We start from the raw sequence: 20,640 nt of genomic DNA, 5'->3' as shown, positions 1-20,640 counted from the left end.
GTAGAAGGAGAGAGAATAGCAGTCAGGGTTACCTGGACATTTACAGTAGGTAGAAGGAGAGAGAATAACAGTCAGGGTTACCTGGACATTTACAGTAGGCAGAAGGAGAGAGAATAGCAGTCAGGGTTACCTGGACATTTACAGTAGGTAGAAGGAGAGAGAATAGCAGTCAGGGTTACCTGGACATTTACAGTAGGCAGAAGGAGAGAGAATAGGAGTCAGGGTTACCTGGACATTTACAGTAGGTAGAAGGAGAGAGAATAGCAGTCAGGGTTACCTGGACATTTACAGTAGGCAGAAGGAGAGAGAATATCAGTCAGGGTTACCTGGACATTTACAGTAGGTAGGAGAGAGAATAGCAGTCAGGGTTACCTGGACATTTACAGTAGATAGGAGAGAGAATAGCAGTCAGGGTTACCTGGACATTTACAGTAGGTAGAAGGAGAGAGAATAGCAGTCAGGGTTACCTGGACATTTACAGTAGGTGAAGGAGAGAGAATAGCAGTCAGGGTTACCTGGACATTTACAGTAGATAGGAGAGAGAATAGCAGTCAGGGTTACCTGGACATTTACAGTAGGCAGAAGGAGAGAGAATAGCAGTCAGGGTTACCTGGACATTTACAGTAGGCAGAAGGAGAGAGAATTGCAGTCAGGGTTACCTGGACATTTACAGTAGGTAGAAGGAGAGAGAATAGCAGTCAGGGTTACCTGGACATTTACAGTAGGTAGGAGAGAGAATAGCAGTCAGGGTTACCTGGACATTTACAGTAGGCAGAAGGAGAGAGAATAGCAGTCAGGGTTACCTGGACATTTACAGTAGGTAGAAGGAGAGAGAATAGCAGTCAGGGTTACCTGGACATTTACAGTAGGTAGGAGAGAGAATAGCAGTCAGGGTTACCTGGACATTTACAGTAGGTAGAAGGAGAGAGAATAGCAGTCAGGGTTACCTGGACATTTACAGTAGTCAGAAGGAGAGAGAATAGCAGTCAGGGTTACCTGGACATTTACAGTAGTCAGAAGGAGAGAGAATAGCAGTCAGGGTTACCTGGACATTTACAGTAGGTAGGAGAGAGAATAGCAGTCAGGGTTACCTGGACATTTACAGTAGGCAGAAGAGAGAATAGCAGTCAGGGTTACCTGGACATTTACAGCACAGGGTAAAGATTTCACATCTCCTTGTATTTCAGTGTAGGAGGTCATCTACTGGTCCACTGTCAGGAGTTGGATTCAACTGTCAAAAATTAGGGTTGTCTTTGGTTGACCAGCACTTTTCAATCAACGTGGGTGTCTAGTCTGGCTACCGGTCCCACTAGTGTGGAGGACAGTTCATCTAAAATCTTAGAAGATGAGGTTTATAATTTGAACCCCTCTTGGGGTTAAACAACTAGGCCATGTGTCTATCTGTGTGGTAGTCCTCCTACATCTAGTGGATGGACAGCGTCCTCGATATTACACCAGTCTGTGTGAATTGACGCTCTCTTGTGCGCGCTCCAATTTTTTTGTTTCCGTCCGTGTGATTTGTCTTCACACTACACTGAGTTGAAGACACTTTAGTAGGTGTTTGTGATCGCTGAGGGAATTGAACTCTTGACCTTGCTAGTGCCACCCTCTCGCCCACTGAGCCACACAGACAGGATGCCAGCATGCAGGCTGTTGTCTGCAGTGTTCTTCACTACAAACCTCTACCTCTCTCCACCCCCTCCTCACGGGATGCCAGGTCTGATTTACTCCCCATATGTTTCATCATAGCTTCATTTTTCCCTCTCAAAATGCACCAACAGTCATTACACGTCATTTAGCGTTGGCAGTTTCCCATGGCAGGAGAAGAAGACATTCCTCTCTGACTGTTGTAGCTGGCAGCATCGGAGCATTTTGTTCCTCTGTAGCTGGCTACACAGGGGCATTAGTTCCTCTGTAGCTGGCTGCACAGGGGCATTAATTCCTCTGTAGCTGGCTGCACAGGGGCATTTGTTCCTCTGTAGCTGGCTGCACAGGGGCATTTGTTCCTCTGTAGCTGGCTGCACCAGGGCATTTGTTCCTCTGTAGCTGGCTGCACCAGGGCATTTGTTCTTCTGTAGCTGGCTGCACCAGGGCATTTGTTCTTCTGTAGCTGGCTGCACAGGGGCATTAGTTCCTCTGTAGCTGGCTGCACAGGGGCATTAGTTCCTCTGTAGCTGGCTGCACAGGGGCATTTGTTCCTCTGAAGCTGGCTGCACCGGGGCATTTGTTCCTCTGTAGCTGGCTGCACCAGTGCATTTGTTCCTCTGTAGCTGGCTGCACCAGGGCATTTGTTCTTCTGTAGCTGGCTGCACAGGGGCATTAGTTCCTCTGTAGCTGGCTGCACCAGGGCATTTGTTCCTCTGTAGCTGGTTGCACATGGGGCATTTGTTCCTCTGTAGCTGGCTGCACAGGGACATTTGTTCCTCTGAAGCTGGCTGCACCGGGGCATTTGTTCCTCTGAAGCTGGCTGCACCGGGGCATTTGTTCCTCTGTAGCTGGCTGCACCAGTGCATTTGTTCCTCTGTAGCTGGCTGCACCAGGGCATTTGTTCTTCTGTAGCTGGCTGCACAGGGGCATTAGTTCCTCTGTAGCTGGCTGCACCAGGGCATTTGTTCCTCTGTAGCTGGTTGCACAGGGGCATTTGTTCCTCTGTAGCTGGCTGCACCAGTGCATTTGTTCCTCTAGCTGGCTGCACCATGGCATTTGTTCCTCTGTAGCTGGCTGCACCGGGGCATTTGTTCCTCTGTAGCTGGCTGCACCGGGGCATTTGTTCCTCTGAAGCTGGCTGCACTGGGGCATTAGTTCCTCTGTAGCTGGCTGCACAGGGGCATTTGTTCCTCTGTAGCTGGCTGCACAGGGGCATTAGTTCCTCTGTAGCTGGCTGCACAGGGGCATTAGTTCCTCTGTAGCTGGCTGCACCGGGGCATTTGTTCCTCTGTAGCTGGCTGCACCGGGGCATTTGTTCCTCTGTAGCTGGCTGCACCGGGGCATTTGTTCCTCTGTAGCTGGCTGCACCGGGGCATTTGTTCCTCTGTAGCTGGCTGCACCGGGGCATTTGTTCTTCTGTAGCTGGCTGCACTGGGGCATTTGTTCCTCTGTAGCTGGCTGCACCGGGGCATTTGTTCATCTGTAGCTGGCTGCACCGGGGCATTTGTTCATCTGTAGCTGGCTGCACAGGGGCATTTGTTCCTCTGTAGCTGGCTGCACTGGGGCATTTGTTCTTCTGTAGCTGGCTGCACTGGGGCATTTGTTCTTCTGTAGCTGGCTGCACTGGGGCATTTGTTCCTCTGTAGCTGGCTGCACCGGGGCATTTGTTCCTCTGTAGCTGGCTGCACCGGGGCATTTGTTCCTCTGTAGCTGGCTGCACCGGGGCATTTGTTCCTCTGTAGCTGGCTGCACCAGGGCATTTGTCATACATCACACTGCTCTAACAGCTCTTTACCACACAATATTTTCTAATTTAGTTTTTTCCCTTTTCCTCCCCTGTTCCCTCCCTTTCTCCTCATTCCTCCTCTTCTCCTACCCTGTTCGTTTCCTCTTCCCTCCCCCCTATTTCCTTCCATCACCTCACACCTCCCGCTCTCCTCTCCTGTAGACTCCTGAGGAGCTGGATGACTCTGACTTTGAGACGGAGGACTTTGATGTTCGCAGCAGGACCAGCGTTCAGACAGAAGATGACCAGCTTATCGCAGGCCAGAGCGCCAGGGTGAGTCCACACACACCCATCTCTTCCTCCACAGGCCGTCTCAGTGGGTAATACACCTCGTTCACGCCAGGACTCCCTTGACCCCCTCTCTCATACTAGCTGGACTCTCCATTCAGACAGACATGGTTACCCAGACTCCCCCTCTCTCATACTAGCAGGACTCTCCATTCAGACAGACATGGTTACCCAGACTCCCCCTCTCTCATTCTAGCTGGACTCTCCATTCAGACAGACATGGTTACCCAGACTCCCCCTCTCTCATACTAGCAGGACTCTCCATTCAGACAGACATGGTTACCCAGACTCCCCCTCTCTCATACTAGCAGGACTCTCCATTCAGACAGACATGGTTACCCAGACTCCCCCTCTCTCATACTAGCTGCCAGGACAGATCTGACAACATGTAAAGGGGAAGGGATAGGGAGTGAATCAGGACTGGCTATGATGTGTGTGTGTGTGTGTGTGTGTGTGTGTCTGTTTGTTGCTTCAGTCCCCGCTGTTCCATAAGGTGTATTTTTATCTGTTTTTGAAATCTAATTTTACTGCTTGCATCAGTTACAGTTGAAGTCTGAAGTTTACACCTTAGCCAAATACATTTAAACTCAGTTCTTCACAATTCCTGACATTTAATCCTAGTAAGAATCCCCTGTTTTAGGTTAGTTAGGATCACCACTTTATTTTAAGAATGTGAAATGTCAGAATATTAGTAGAGAATTATTTATTTCAGCTTCTATTTCTTTCATCACAAGTTTATATACACTCAATTAGTATTTGGTAACATTGCCTTTAAATTGTTTAACTTGGGTCAAATGTTTCAGGTAGCCTTCCACAAGCTTCTCACAATAAGTTGGGTGAATTTTGGCCCATTCCTCCTGACAGAGATGGTGTAACTGAGTCAGGTTTGTAGGCCTCCTTGCTTGCACACATTTTTTCAGTTCTGCGCACAAATGTTCTATAGGATTGAGGTCAGGGCTTTGTGGTGGCCACTCCAATACCTTGACTTTGTTGTCCTTAAGTCATTTTGCCACAACTTTGGAAGTATGCTTGAGGTCATTATCCATTTGGAAGACCCATTTGCGACCAAGCTTTAACTTCCTGACTGATGTCTTGAGATGTTGCTTCAATATATCCACATTTTCCTGCCTCATGATGCCATCTATTTTGTGAAGTGCACCAGTCCCTCCTGCAGCAAAGCACCCCCACAACATGATGCTTCCAGCCCCGTGCTTCACGGTTATAGAGTGGAATAGAGTTCCATGTAGTCATGGCTCTATGTAGTACTGTGTACCTCCCATAGTCTGTTCTGGACTTGGGGACTGTGAAGAGACCTCTAGTGGCATGTCTTGTGGGGTATGTAAGGGTGTCTGAGCTGTGTGCTACTAGTTTAGACAGACCTCTGGTTGCATGTCTTGTGGGGTATGAAAGGGTGTCTGAGCTGTGTGCTAGTCGTTTAGACAGACCTCTGGTGGCATGTCTTGTGGGGTATGAATGGGTGTCTGAGCTGTGTGCTACTAGTTTAGACAGACAGCTCGGTACCTTCAGCTTGTCAACACCACGAAAACAAGTAGCGATGAAGTAGATCTCTTTTCCGCTTTGAGCCATGAGAGATGGACATATATATTATTAATATTAGCTCTGTGTTCATCCAAGGGCCAGCCGTGCTGCCCTGTTCTGAGACAAATGCTATTTTCCTAAGTCCTTCTTTGTGGCACCTGACCACACGACTGAACAGTAGTCCAGGTGCGACAAAACTATAGCCTGTAGGACCTGCCTTGTTGATAGTGTTGTTAAGAAGGTAGAAACTAGGGCCTGTAGGACCTGCTTTGTTGATAGTGTTGTTAAGAAGGTAGAAACTAGGGCCTGTAGGACCTGCCTTGTTGATAGTGTTGTTAAGAAGGTAGAAACTAGGGCCTGTAGGACCTGCCTTGTTGATAGTGTTGTTAAGAAGGTAGAAACTAGGGCCTTTAGGACCTGCCTTGTTGATAGTGTTGTTAAGAAGGTAGAAACTAGGGCCTGTAGGACCTGCCTTGTTGATAGTGTTGTTAAGAAGGTAGAAACTAGGGCCTGTAGGACCTGCCTTGTTGATAGTGTTGTTAAGAAGGTAGAAACTAGGGCCTGTAGGTCCTGCCTTGTTGATAGTGTTGTTAAGAAGGTAGAAAATAGGGCCTGTAGGACCTGCCTTGTTGATAGTGCTGTTAAGAAGGTAGAAACTAGGGCCTGTAGGTCCTGCCTTGTTGATAGTGTTGTTAAGGCAGAGCAGCGCTTTATTATGGACAGACTTCTCCCCATAGCTACTGTTGTATTAATATGTATTGACCAGGACAGTTTACAATCCAGGATCTCTCGAAGCAGTTTAGTCACCTCAATTTGCTCAATTTCCACATTATTTATTACGAGATGTAGTTGAGGTTTATGGTTTAGTGAATGATTTGTCCCAAATACAATTCTTTTAGTTGTTGAAATACACTGCTCAAAAAAATAAAGGGAACACTTAAACAACACAATGTAACTCCAAGTCAATCACACTTCTGTGAAATCAAACTGTCCACTTAGGAAGCAACACTGATTGACAATAAATTTCACATGCTGTTGTGCAAATGGAATAGACAAAAGGTGGAAATTATAGGCAATTAGCAAGACACCCCCAATAAAGGAGTGGTTCTGCAGGTGGTGACCACAGACCACTTCTCACTTCCTATGCTTCCTGGCTGATGTTTTGGTCACTTTTGAATGCTGGCGGTGCTTTCACTCTAGTGGTAGCATGAGACGGAGTCTACAACCCACACAAGTGGCTCAGGTAGTGCAGTTCATCGAGGATGGCACATCAATGCGAGCTGTGGCAAAAAAGGTTTGCTGTGTCTGTCAGCGTAGTGTCCAGAGCATGGAGGCGCTACCAGGAGACAGGCCAGTACATCAGGAGACGTGGAGGAGGCCGTAGGAGGGCAACAACCCAGCAGCAGGACCGCTACCTCCGCCTTTGTGCAAGGAGGTGCACTGCCAGAGCCCTGCAAAATGACCTCCAGCAGGCCACAAATGTGCATGTGTCTGCTCAAACGGTCAGAAACAGACTCCATGAGGGTGGTATGAGGGCCCGACGTCCACAGGGTGGGGGTTGTGCTTACAGCCCAACACCGTGCAGGACGTTTGGCATTTGCCAGAGAACACCAAGATTGGCAAATTCGCCACTGGCGCCCTGTGCTCTTCACAAATGAAAGCAGGTTCACACTGAGCACATGAGCACATGTGACAGACGTGACAGAGTCTGGAGACGCCGTGGAGAACGTTCTGCTGCCTGCAACATCCTCCAGCATGACCGGTTTGGCGGTGGGTCAGTCATGGTGTGGGGTGGCATTTCTTTGTGGGGCCACACAGCCCTCCATGTGCTCGCCAGAGGTAGCCTGACTGCCATTAGGTACCGAGATGAGATCCTCAGACCCCTTGTGAGACCATATGCTGGTGCGGTTGGCCCTGGGTACCTCCTAATGCAAGACAATGCTAGACCTCATGTGGCTGGAGTGTGTCAGCAGTTCCTACAAGAGGAAGGCATTGATGCTATGGACTGGCCCGCCCGTTCCCCAGACCTGAATCCAATTGAGCACATCTCGGACATCATGTCTCGCTCCATCCACCAACGCCACGTTGCACCACAGATTGTCCAGGAGTTGGCGGATGCTTTAGTCCAGGTTTGAGATGAGATCCCTCAGGAGACCATCCGCCACCTCATCAGGAGCATGCCCAGGCGTTGTAGGGAGGTCATACAGGCACGTGGAGGCCACACACACTACTCAGCCTCATTTTGACTTGTTTTAAGGACATTACATCAAAGTTGGATCAGCCTGTAGTGTGGTTTTCCACTTTAATTTTGAGTGTGACTCCAAATCCAGACCTCCATGGGTTGATAAATTTGATTTCCATTGATCATTTTTGTGTGATTTTGTTATCAGCACTTTCAACTATGTAAAGAAAAAAGTATTTAATAAGAATATTTCATTCATTCAGATCTAGGATGTGTTATTTTAGTGTTCCCTTCATTTTTTTGAGCAGTGTATTTAGGACTCATTTCTTCCTTGCCACTCACTCTGAAACTAACTGCATATCTTTAAGTGTTAGTCATTTCAGTCGCTGTAGTAGCTGATGTGTTGAGTCATCCACAGACAATGGAAAGTCTAACAAAACAGTCCGCGCAGTCTTTCATCAGCGATGTCTCTCAGCCGATCATCAGTCATTTGTGTAAGTGCTGTGCTTGTTGAATGTCCTTATTCTCTAATCTCCCATTCAGATGCTCACTGATAATATTCTAATCTTTTGAGTTTTTTTCCTCACTGGTCTGAGTCCCCTTTAAACCTTCATACCACAGGAAGGTATTCATAGATGATTCCTCTTGTCTGACTCCACTTTAAACCTTTATACCACAGGAAGGTATTCATAGATGATTCCTCTCTGGTCTGACTCACCTTCATACCACAGGAAGGTATTCATAGATTCCTCACTGGTCTGACTCCACTTTAAACCTTTATACCACAGGAAGGTATTCATAGATTCCTCTCTGGTCTGACTCCCCTTGTCAACTCCCAGACCTTTCCAGTAAGGGAAACATATTTGAGTTTAAACAGAGTACTTTAAATCTGGGATTAATGTTTCTGTGTTACGGTGGATTAGCCACTAATCTGCCCAATGTCCAGATGTGTGGGTCAGGTCTAATCTGTTTAACATGGAAACCCATAACAGAGGCTTATAAACCAGAGTTATTAAATCAGAATATTAGTGACTAGGCCGTCTAGCTAATTCAGATGGGTTACTTAATGAATAGAGTTGTTTGGCGTAGTGTGAATTGCTAGACGAACCACTGGTGATGGTGGTGTTACCAAATGGTCAGAAGTAGTACAACACACACACAATATTATAGTTCCTTTAAGAATATATTTTAAATGGTTTAGATGTCATGGCCCCTCTTCTCTCCACGTTTGTATTCCCTCTACTCTGGCCTGTCTCTCAAATGGCAACCTATATGTCCTATATAGTGCAATAGCTATAGGGCTCTGATTATGAGTAGTGCACTTCAAAGGGAATAGGTTGCCATTTGGGACACAAGCCTGTTCTGAGCTGTGTTAGAAGGAAATTAAGAGCAGACAATTAAGGAAGTCTGTCTGTTGTGATGCAGCAGGGCATTATCTCTGTCTGTTGTGGTGCCACGGGGCATTATCTCTCTCTCTGTCTGTTGTGGTGCCACAGGGCATTATCTCTCTGTCTGTTGTGGTGCCACAGGGCATTAGATTTATCTCTCTGTCTGTTGTGATGCCACAGGGCATTAGATTTATCTCTGTCTGTTGTGGTGCCACGGGGCATTAGATTTATCTCTCTGTCTGTTGTGATGCCACAGGGCATTAGATTTATCTCTCTCTGTCTGTTGTGGTGCCACAGGGCATTAGATTTATCTCTATGTCTGTTGTGGTACCACAGGGCATTATCTCTGTCTGTTGTGGTGCCACAGGGCATTATCTCTCTCTCTCTGTCTGTTGTGATGCAGCAGGGCATTAGATTTATCTCTATGTCTGTTGTGGTGCCACAGGGCATTATCTCTCTGTCTGTTGTGGTGCCACAGGGCATTATCTCTCTGTCTGTTGTGGTGCCACAGGGCATTAGATTTATCTCTCTGTCTGTTGTGGTGCCACAGGGCATTATCTCTCTGTCTGTTGTGTTGCCACAGGGCATTATCTCTGTCTGTTGTGGTGCCACAGGGCATTATCTCTCTGTCTGTTGTGTTGCCACAGGGCATTAGATTTATCTCTCTGTCTGTTGTGGTGCCACAGGGCATTAGATTAATCTGTCTGTTGTGGTGCAGCAGGGCATTAGATTTATCTCTCTGTCTGTTGTGGTGCCACAGGGCATTAGATTTATCTCTCTGTCTGTTGTGGTGCCACAGGGCATTAGATTTATCTCTCTGTCTGTTGTGGTGCCACAGGGCATTATCTCTCTGTCTGTTGTGGTGCCACAGGGCATTAGATTTATCTCTCTGTCTGTTGTGGTGCCACAGGGCATTAGATTTATCTCTCTGTCTGTTGTGGTGCCACAGGGCATTATCTCTCTGTCTGTTGTGGTGCAGCAGGGCATTAGATTTATCTCTGTCTGCCTCTTGTCAACAGAACACTCAGGTTAATACTGTCCCCAAACTTAACTTCTCCCACTTCACATAGCTGCTCTCCTACCACACACACAGAGTGCACACACACACACACACAAACACACACACAGAGTACAACCACACACGTACAATAAAGGAAGTCTGTCTGCTGTGGTCTCTCACTTTTTCTCATATTTCCTCTGTTGTCTTGGCGGTACATGTGTTAATACACCCAGTCGCTGGGCCAAATGAGGGGGCTACACAGAGACGTGTAGGTGTGGATACGCCACGGCTAATTTGGCCTCATCCAACGCCATTGTTACGCATCAGTAAAGTGAGAACTTATGTTTCTCATTTCCTACCGAACTGCAATCTGTTGTCTTTTCTGTCACGTCTTCAGGTTTAGCTGCAGCTTCCTCTACCAGCTGTTTTCTGGAGCAAGGCCAGTGACATTGACCTTGGATAATGTGTTAGGCCTGTGACATTGACCTTGGATAATGTGTTAGGCCTGTGACATTGACCTTGGATAATGTGTTAGGCCTGTGACATTGACCTTGGATAATGTGTTAGGCCTGTGACATTGACCTTGGATAATGTGTTAGGCCTGTGACATTGACCTTGGATAATGTGTTAGGCCTGTGACATTGACCTTGGATAATGTGTTAGGCCTGTGACATTGACCTCGGATAATGTGTTAGGCCTGTGACATTGACCTCGGATAATGTGTTAGGCCTGTGACATTGACCTCGGATAATGTGTTTGGCCTGTGACATTGACCTCGGATAATGTGTTAGGCCTGTGACATTGACCTTGGATAATGTGTTAGGCCTGTGACATTGACCTTGGATAATGTGTTAGGCCTGTGACATTGACCTTGGATAATGTGTTAGGCCTGTGACATTGACCTCGGATAATGTGTTAGGCCTGTATCATTGACCTCGGATAATGTGTTAGGCCTGTGACATTGACCTTGGATAATGTGTTAGGCCTGTATCATTCTACCAGGCTATAACGGCTTGGTGTGCTGTTTTATAACTCTCCTCTCCTCCTCTACCAGGCTATAACAGCTCAGTGTACTGTAATATCTCTCTCCTCCTCTACCAGGCTATAACAGCTCAGTGTACTGTAATAACTCTCTCCTCCTCTACCAGGCTATAACAGCTCAGTGTACTGTTAGAACTCTCTCCTCTACCAGGCTATAACAGCTCAGTGTACTGTAATAACTCTCTCCTCTCCTCCTCTACCAGGCTATAACAGCCCAGTGTACTGTAATATCTCTCTCCTCCTCTACCAGGCTATAACAGCTCAGTGTACTGTTATAACTCTCTCCTCCTCTACCAGGCTATAACAGCTCATTGTACTGTAATAACTCTCTCCACTCCTCCTCTACCAGGCTATAACAGCTCAGTGTACTGTAATAACTCTCTCCTCCTCTACCAGGCTATAACAGCTCAGTGTACTGTTATAACTCTCTCCTCTACCAGGCTATAACAGCTCAGTGTACTGTAATAACTCTCTCCTCTACCAGGCTATAACAGCTCAGTGTACTGTAATAACTCTCTCCTCTCCTCCTCTACCAGGCTATAACAGCCCAGTGTACTGTTATAACTCTCTCCTCTCCTCCTCTACCAGGCTATAACAGCTCAGTGTACTGTAATAACTCTCTCCTCTACCAGGCTATAACAGCTCAGTGTACTGTAATAACTCTCTCCTCTCCTCCTCTACCAGGCTATAACAGCTCAGTGTACTGTAATAACTCTCTCCTCTCCTCCTCTACCAGGCTATAACAGCTCAGTGTACTGTAATAACTCTCTCCTCTCCTCCTCTGCCAGGCTATAACAGCTCAGTGTACTGTAATAACTCTCTCCTCCTCTACCAGGCTATAACAGCTCAGTGTACTGTAATAACTCTCTCCTCCTCTACCAGGCTATAACAGCTCAGTGTACTGTAATAACTCTCTCCTCCTCTACCAGGCTATAACAGCTCAGTGTACTGTAATAACTCTCTCCTCCTCTACCAGGCTATAACAGCTCAGTGTACTGTAATAACTCTCTCCTCCTCTACCAGGCTATAACAGCTCAGTGTACTGTTAGAACTCTCTCCTCCTCTACCAGGCTATAACAGCTCAGTGTACTGTAATAACTCTCTCCTCCTCTACCAGGCTATAACAGCTCAGTGTACTGTAATAACTCTCTCCTCCTCTACCAGGCTATAACAGCTCAGTGTACTGTTATAACTCTCTCCTCTCCTCCTCTACCAGGCTATAACAGCTCAGTGTACTGTAATAACTCTCTCCTCTACCAGGCTATAACAGCTCAGTGTACTGTAATAACTCTCTCCTCTCCTCCTCTACCAGGCTATAACAGCTCAGTGTACTGTAATAACTCTCTCCTCTCCTCCTCTACCAGGCTATAACAGCTCAGTGTACTGTAATAACTCTCTCCTCTCCTCCTCTGCCAGGCTATAACAGCTCAGTGTACTGTAATAACTCTCTCCTCCTCTACCAGGCTATAACAGCTCAGTGTACTGTAATAACTCTCTCCTCCTCTACCAGGCTATAACAGCTCAGTGTACTGTAATAACTCTCTCCTCCTCTACCAGGCTATAACAGCTCAGTGTACTGTAATAACTCTCTCCTCCTCTACCAGGCTATAACAGCTCAGTGTACTGTAATAACTCTCTCCTCCTCTACCAGGCTATAACAGCTCAGTGTACTGTTAGAACTCTCTCCTCCTCTACCAGGCTATAACAGCTCAGTGTACTGTAATAACTCTCTCCTCCTCTACCAGGCTATAACAGCTCAGTGTACTGTAATAACTCTCTCCTCCTCTACCAGGCTATAACAGCTCAGTGTACTGTTATAACTCTCTCCTCTCCTCCTCTACCAGGCTATAACAGCCCAGTGTACTGTAATAACTCTCTCCTCTCCTCCTCTACCAGACTATAACAGCTCAGTGTACTGTAATATCTCTCTCCTCTCCTCCTCTACCAGGCTATAACAGCTCAGTGTACTGTAATAACTCTCTCCTCTCCTCCTCTACCAGGCTATAACAGCTTAGTGTACTGTAATATCTCTCTCCTCTACCAGGCTATAACGGCTTGGTGTGCTGTTTTATAACTCTCTCCTCTCCTCCTCTACCAGGCTATAACAGCTTAGTGTACTGTAATATCTCTCTCCTCTACCAGGCTATAACGGCTTGGTGTGCTGTTTTATAACTCTCTCCTCTCCTCCTCTACCAGGCTATCATGGCCCAGCTGCCCCAGGAGCAGAAGGCTAAGATCGCTGAGCAGGTGGCCAGTTTCCAGGAGGAGAAGAGCAAGCTGGACGCTGAGGTGTCCAAGTGGGACGACTCCGGCAACGACATCATCGTCCTGGCCAAACAGATGTGTATGATCATGATGGAGATGACGGACTTCACCAGGTATGGAGGGGGAACGGGGCAGAGGGGGGACGGGGCAGAGGGGGGACGGGGCAGAGGTGTGTGTGTGTGTGGAGGGGGACGGGGCAGAGGTGTGTGTGTGTGTGGAGGGGGAACGGGGCAGAGGGGGGACGGGGCAGAGGTGTGTGTGTGTGTGGAGGGGGACGGGGCAGAGGTGTGTGTGTGTGTGGAGGGGGAACGGGGCAGAGGGGGGACGGGGCAGAGGTGTGTGTGTGTGTGGAGGGGGACGGGGCAGAGGTGTGTGTGTGTGTGGAGGGGGACAGGGCAGAGGGGTGTGTGGAGGGGGGACGGGGCAGAGGGGTGTGTGTGTGTGGAGGGGGACAGGGCAGAGGGGGGACGGGGCAGAGGTGTGTGTGTGTGTGGAGGGGGACGGGGCAGAGGTGTGTGTGTGTGTGGAGGGGGACAGGGCAGAGGGGTGTGTGGAGGGGGGACGGGGCAGAGGGGTGTGTGTGTGTGGAGGGGGACGGGGCAGAGGTGTGTGTGTGTGTGGAGGGGGAACGGGGCAGAGGGGGGACGGGGCAGAGGTGTGTGTGTGTGTGGAGGGGGACGGGGCAGAGGTGTGTGTGTGTGTGGAGGGGGACAGGGCAGAGGGGTGTGTGGAGGGGGGACGGGGCAGAGGGGTGTGTGTGTGTGGAGGGGGACAGGGCAGAGGGGGGACGGGGCAGAGGTGTGTGTGTGTGTGGAGGGGGACGGGGCAGAGGTGTGTGTGTGTGTGGAGGGGGACGGGGCAGAGGTGTGTGTGTGTGTGGAGGGGGACAGGGCAGAGGGGTGTGTGGAGGGGGGACGGGGCAGAGGGGTGTGTGTGTGTGTGTGTGTGTGTGTGTGGAGGGGGACAGGGCAGAGGGGGGACGGGGCAGAGGTGTGTGTGTGCGGAGGGGGGGGCAGAGGTGTGTGCGGAGGGGGGGGCAGAGGTGTGTGCGGAGGGGGGGCAGAGGTGTGTGCGGAGGGGGGGCAGAGGTGTGTGCGGAGGGGGGGCAGAGGTGTGTGCGGAGGGGGGGCAGAGGTGTGTGCGGAGGGGGGGCAGAGGTGTGTGCGGAGGGGGGGCAGAGGTGTGTGCGGAGGGGGGGCAGAGGTGTGTGCGGAGGGGGGGCAGAGGTGTGTGTGTGCGGAGGGGGGGGCAGAGGTGTGTGTGTGCGGAGGGGGGGGGCAGAGGTGTGTGCGGAGGGGGGGGGGGGCAGAGGTGTGTGCGGAGGGGGGGGGGGGCAGAGGTGTGTGCGTGGGGGGGGGGCAGAGGTGTGTGCGTGGGGGGGGGCAGAGGTGTGTGCGTGGGGGGGGGGCAGAGGTGTGTGTGTGGGGGGGGGGCAGAGGTGTGTGTTGGGGGGGGGGCAGAGGTGTGTGTTGGGGGAGGGGCAGAGGTGTGTGTTGGGGGGGGGGCAGAGGTGTGTGTGTGTGGGGGGGGGGCAGAGGTGTGTGTGTGTGGGGGGGGGGCAGAGGTGTGTGTTGGGGGGGGGGCAGAGGTGTGTGTGTGTGGGGGGGGGGCAGAGGTGTGTGTGTGTGGACGGCGGGCAGAGGTGTGTGTGTGTGGGGGGGGGGCAGAGGTGTGTGTTGGGGAGCCTCATTAACCAGGTGTTCTATACTGTGTGTTCAACAAGACTCTCTGGGCAGTATTACGATAACGGTCCCCGAGCTCTCTCTAGCTCAGTGTTTCCCAACCCTGCTCCCCCAGTACCCCCAACAGTACACACTTATATTGTAACCCCGGACAAATACACCTGATTCAACTAATCGTCAGGTCCTCAATCAGTTGAATGAGGTGTGGTTGTCCGGGGCTACAACAAAAATGTTTTACTGTTGCGAGTACTTGGGGACCAGGGTGGGGCCGGGGAGGGGGGTAACTGGGGGGGGGGGGGGGGGACCGGGGGGGGGGGGGGGGGGGGGGGACCAGGGGGGGACCGGGGGGGGGTGTAACTGGGGGGGGGGGGGGGGGGGGGGGGGGGACCAGGGTAGGGCTGGGGGGGTAACTGGGGGACCAGGGTGGGGGGGGGACCAGGGTGGGGCTCGGGGGGTGGGGCTGGGGAGGTACCTGGGGGACCAGGGTGGGAACTGGGGGACCAGGGTGGGGCTGGGGGGTAACTGGGGGACCAGGGTGGGATCTGGGGGACTAGGCTGGGGGGTAACTGGGGGACCAGGGTGGGAACTGGGGGACTAGGCTGGGGGGTAACTGGGGGACCAGGGTGTAACTGGTGGACAAGGGTAGGACTGGCGGGGGGCAACTGGGAGACCTGGGGGGGGTGTAACTGGGGAAACCAGGGTGGGGTCCACTTCTGTGTCTCTCTGTGTGTTGTCAGTACAGAGGGATCTGCCTATTGTTCTGTAGTAGGTCTTCTCCACTGCAGACATCCCAGCTTCTATAAAAAGACAGTTGAGAAAAGGTCCTTAGTAAGTTGGTCTCTGTCTGGCCGGTCGAGGCCTGTAACTGGACTGCAGTAAGTTGGTCTCTGTCTGGCCGGGTCGAGGCCTGTAACTGGACTGCAGTAAGTTGGTCTCTGTCTGGCCTGTCGAGGACTGCAGTAAGTTGGTCTCTGTCTGGCCTGTCGAGGACTGCAGTAAGTTGGTCTCTGTCTGGCCAGTCGATGCCTGTAACTGGACTGCATTAAGTTGGTCTCTGTCTGGCTGGTCGAGGCCTGTAACTGGACTGCAGTAAGTTGGTCTCTGTCTGGCCTGTCGAGGCCTGTAACTGGACTGCAGTAAGTTGGTCTCTGTCTGGCCAGTCGAGGCCTGTAACTGGACTGCAGTAAGTTGGTCTCTGTCTGGCCTGTCGAGGCCTGTAACTGGACTGCAGTAAGTTGGTCTCTGTCTGGCCTGTCGAGGCCTGTAACTGGACTTCAGTAAGTTGGTCTCTGTCTGGCCAGTCGAGGCCTGTAACTGGACTGCAGTAAGTTGGGTCTCTGTCTGGCCTGTCGAGGCCTGTAACTGGACTGCAGTAAGTTGGTCTCTGTCTGGCCTGTAACTGGACTGCAGTAAGTTGGTCTCTGTCTGGCCTGTCGAGGCCTGTAGTAAGTTAGTCTCTGTCTGGCCGGTCGAGGCCTGTAACTGGACTGCAGTAAGTTGGTCTCTGTCTGGTCTGTAACTTGACTGCAGTAAGTTGGTCTCTGTCTGGCCTGTCGAGGCCTGTAACTGGACTGCAGTAAGTTGGTCTCTGTCTGGCCTGTCGAGGCCTGTAACTGGACTGCAGTAAGTTGGTCTCTGTCTGGCCAGTCGAGGCCTGTAACTGGACTGCAGTAAGTTGGGCTCTGTCTGGCCAGTCGAGGCCTGTAACTGGACTGCAGTAAGTTGGTCTCTGTCTGGCCAGTCGAGGCCTGTAACTGGACTGCAGTAAGTTGGGCTCTGTCTGGCCAGTCGAGGCCTGTAACTGGACTGCAGTAAGTTGGTCTCTGTCTGGCCGGTCGAGGCCTGTAACTGGACTGCAGTAAGTTGGTCTCTGTCTGGCCTGTAACTGGACTGCAGTAAGTTGGTGTCTGTCTGGCCTGTCGAGGCCTGTAACTGGACTGCAGTAAGTTGGTCTCTGTCTGGCCTGTCGAGGCCTGTAACTGGACTGCAGTAAGTTGGTCTCTGTCTGGCCGGTCGAGGCCTGTAACTGGACTGCAGTAAGTTGGTCTCTGTCTGGCCTGTCGAGGCCTGTAACTGGACTGCAGTAAGTTGGTCTCTGTCTGGCCGGTCGAGGCCTGTAACTGGACTGCAGTAAGTTGGTCTCTGTCTGGCCGGTCAAGGCCTGTAACTGGACTGCAGTAAGTTGGTCTCTGTCTGGCCAGTCGAGGCCTGTAACTGGACTTCAGTAAGTTGGTCTCTGTCTGGCCAGTCGAGGCCTGTAACTGGACTGCAGTAAGTTGGTCTCTGTCTGGCCGGGTCGAGGCCTGTAACTGGACTGCAGTAAGTTGGTCTCTGTCTGGCCTGTCGAGGCCTGTAACTGGACTGCAGTAAGTTGGTCTCTGTCTGGCCTGTCGAGGCCTGTAACTGGACTTCAGTAAGTTGGTCTCTGTCTGGCCAGTCGAGGCCTGTAACTGGACTGCAGTAAGTTGGTCTCTGTCTGGCCTGTCGAGGCCTGTAACTGGACTGCAGTAAGTTGGTCTCTGTCTGGCCTGTTACTGGACTGCAGTAAGTTGGTCTCTGTCTGGCCTGTAACTGGACTGCAGTAAGTTGGTGTCTGTCTGGCCTGTCGAGGCCTGTAACTGGACTGCAGTAAGTTGGTCTCTGTCTGGCCGGTCGAGGCCTGTAACTGGACTGCAGTAAGTTGGTCTCTGTCTGGCCTGTCGAGGCCTGTAACTGGACTGCAGTAAGTTGGTCTCTGTCTGGCCGGTCGAGGCCTGTAACTGGACTGCAGTAAGTTGGTCTCTGTCTGGCCGGTCAAGGCCTGTAACTGGACTGCAGTAAGTTGGTCTCTGTCTGGCCAGTCGAGGCCTGTAACTTGACTTCAGTAAGTTGGTCTCTGTCTGGCCAGTCGAGGCCTGTAACTGGACTGCAGTAAGTTGGTCTCTGTCTGGCCCGTCGAGGCCTGTAACTGGACTGCAGTAAGTTGGTCTCTGTCTGGTCTGTAACTTGACTGCAGTAAGTTGGTCTCTGTCTGGCCGGTCGAGGCCTGCAGTAAGTTGGTCTCTGTCTGGCCGGTCGAGGCCTGTAACTGGACTGCAGTAAGTTGGTCTCTGTCTGGTCTGTAACTGGACTGCATTAAGTTGGTCTCTGTCTGGCCAGTCGATGCCTGTAACTGGACTGCAGTAAGTTGGTCTCTGTCTGGCCAGTCGATGCCTGTAACTGGACTGCAGTAAGTTGGTCTCTGTCTGGCCAGTCGAGGCCTGTAACTGGACTGCAGTGAGTTGGTCTCTGTCTGGCCTGTCGAGGACTGCAGTAAGTTGGTCTCTGTCTGGCCGGTCGAGGCCTGTAAATGGACTTCAGTAAGTTGGTCTCTGTCTGGCCGGTCGAGGCCTGTAACTGGACTTCAGTAAGTTGGTCTCTGTCTGGCCGGTCGAGGCCTGTAACTGGACTTCAGTAAGTTGGTCTCTGTCTGGCCGGTCGAGGCCTGTAACTGGACTGCAGTAAGTTGGTCTCTGTCTGGCCTGTCGAGGCCTGTAACTGGACTGCATTAAATGTGACAGATAGACAAGACCTTAGGCTCTGTGGTTCATCACCGGAGTGCCATGGCAGCCATCTGCTCAGTGAAACGTGTGTTGGGAGGGGGTTGTGTGTTTGAGAGATTATATTTCTACATGTGTGTTGGGAGGGGGTTGTGTGTTTGAGAGATTATATTTCTACTTGTGTGTGTGTGAGAGAGAGAGGGTGTGTAGTCTTCTGCCTGCGAGAAGAGGTGTGTGTCTGTGTGTGTGAGAGAGAGAGAGGGTGTGTGTAGTCTTCTGCCTGCGAGAAGAGGTGTGTGTCTGTGTGTGTGAGAGAGAGAGGGTGTGTAGTCTTCTGCCTGCGAGAAGAGCTGTGTGTCTGTGTGTGTGAGAGAGAGAGAGGGTGTGTGTAGTCTTCTGCCTGCGAGAAGAGGTGTGTGTCTGTGTGTGTGTGAGAGAGGGAGGGTGTGTAGTCTTCTGCCTGCGAGAAGAGGTGTGTGTCTGTGTGTGTGTGAGAGAGGGAGGGTGTGTAGTCTTCTGCCTGCGAGAAGAGGTGTGTGTCTGTGTGTGTGTACATACATCTTCCTCTATGAATTTAAAGTGACTCATTCAGGAGACATTGTGCCTGGAACCAAAGCAAAGCTCTCGGTCTCTCTGCCTGCACGTCTCTCAATGTCTTTAAAGGAGTTGTCAATAAAACGTCTAGTTTCTCCAGTCAGATCTACCCTCACGCTGTCGTCACCCTGTAAACACCAGCCTTGCTCCACAAGCCGAGGCATTGTTCTTCGCATAACACCATGATATTGAACATGAAAACACTTAGTTTGCCTTCCTCCGTCCTCCAGCCCTCTGCTTCCTCCATCCATCCAGCCCTCTGCTCCCTGCTTCCTCCATCCATCCAGCCCTCTGCTTCCTGCTTCCTCCATCCATCCATCCAGCTCTCTGCTCCCTGCTTCCTCCATCCATCCATCCAGCCCTCTGCTCCCTGCTTCCTCCATCCATCCAGCCCTCTGCTTCCTCCATCCATCCATCCAGCCCTCTGCTCCCTGCTTCCTCCATCCATCCAGCCCTCTGCTTCCTCCGTCCATCCAGCCCTCTGCTTCCTCCATCCATCCAGCCCTCTGCTTCCTCCATCCATCCAGCCCTCTGCTCCCTGCTTCCTCCATCCATCCAGCCCTCTGCTCCCTGCTTCCTCCATCCATCCATGATATTGAACATGAAAACACTTAGTTTGCCTTCCTCCGTCCATCCAGCCCTCTGCTTCCTCCGTCCATCCAGCCCTCTGCTTCCTCCGTCCATCCAGCCCTCTGCTTCCTCCGTCCATCCAGCCCTCTGCTTCCTCCGTCCATCCAGCCCTCTGCTTCCTCCGTCCATCCAGCCCTCTGCTTCCTCCGTCCATCCAGCCCTCTGCTTCCTCCGTCCATCCAGCCCTCTGCTTCCTCCGTCCATCCAGCCCTCTGCTTCCTCCGTCCATCCAGCCCTCTGCTTCCTCCGTCCATCCAGCCCTCTGCTTCCTCCGTCCATCCAGCCCTCTGCTTCCTCCGTCCATCCAGCCCTCTGCTTCCTGCTTCCTCCATCCATCCAGCCCTCTGCTTCCTCCGTCCATCCAGCCCTCTGCTTCCTCCGTCCATCCAGCCCTCTGCTTCCTCCATCCATCCAGCCCTCTGCTCCCTGCTTCCTCCGTCCATCCAGCCCTCTGCTCCCTCTATCCATCCAGCCCTCTGCTTCCTCCGTCCATCCAGCCCTCTGCTTCCTCCGTCCATCCAGCCCTCTGCTTCCTCCATCCATCCAGCCCTCTGCTCCCTGCTTCCTCCATCCATCCAGCCCTCTGCTTCCTCCATCCATCCAGCCCTCTGCTCCCTGCTTCCTTCAGGTCAGGCTGCTAATGCAGCCTTTGGTCAAATGCCTAGAATCGTCCAGCTTCAATCAGCTTCAGTCTTACCACTTCTGATCCACGCCCCCTTGAAGGATGATGAGAAAATACAGCCAGGCAGCGGTTTCCCCTCCCAGACCTATTGTGCTGCATGCTAATGTAATGCTAATACATGCAAATGAAGCGCTGCTCTCACTTCTCTGACCCTGCTACGCTAGCCCTGTCGTAAAACCACCACATGTAATGATTAAAACACAGCATATCTGTTCTGATGGAGATGTACATTTTAAGAAGTGGTATTAAAGGTTCTTCTTGAAGATGGAGATGACATTTTAACCATCAAGGGCTTGGCACAGTCTCTCTTTTTTTAGTCTTTACAGTGGAAAGGGATTTCATTTGAACCAAACCCACCAATCATGTCTTGTAGATATTTCAGTAGGTGAACGTTCAGA

At 51.2% G+C, this 20,640-nt stretch overlaps 1 protein-coding gene across 3 annotated transcripts in view; it reads left to right on the top strand.

Moving 5' to 3' along the window:
• The window catches only part of LOC129858538 (catenin alpha-1-like), a 295,543-nt gene that overhangs the window by 199,946 nt on the left and 74,957 nt on the right, over positions 1–20,640 (top strand). For all 3 annotated transcript variants that reach the window (XM_055927845.1, XM_055927844.1, XM_055927846.1), the window contains 2 exons: positions 3,596–3,706; positions 13,068–13,249. In XM_055927845.1, the coding sequence (XP_055783820.1) occupies positions 3,596–3,706; positions 13,068–13,249 (293 nt within the window). The remainder of the gene's footprint in view (positions 1–3,595; positions 3,707–13,067; positions 13,250–20,640) is intronic.

This window comes from Salvelinus fontinalis, chromosome 6, assembly GCF_029448725.1.
Source record: "Salvelinus fontinalis isolate EN_2023a chromosome 6, ASM2944872v1, whole genome shotgun sequence".
Lineage (NCBI taxonomy): Eukaryota > Metazoa > Chordata > Actinopteri > Salmoniformes > Salmonidae > Salvelinus > Salvelinus fontinalis.
This window is presented reverse-complemented; position numbering and strand designations above follow the sequence as displayed.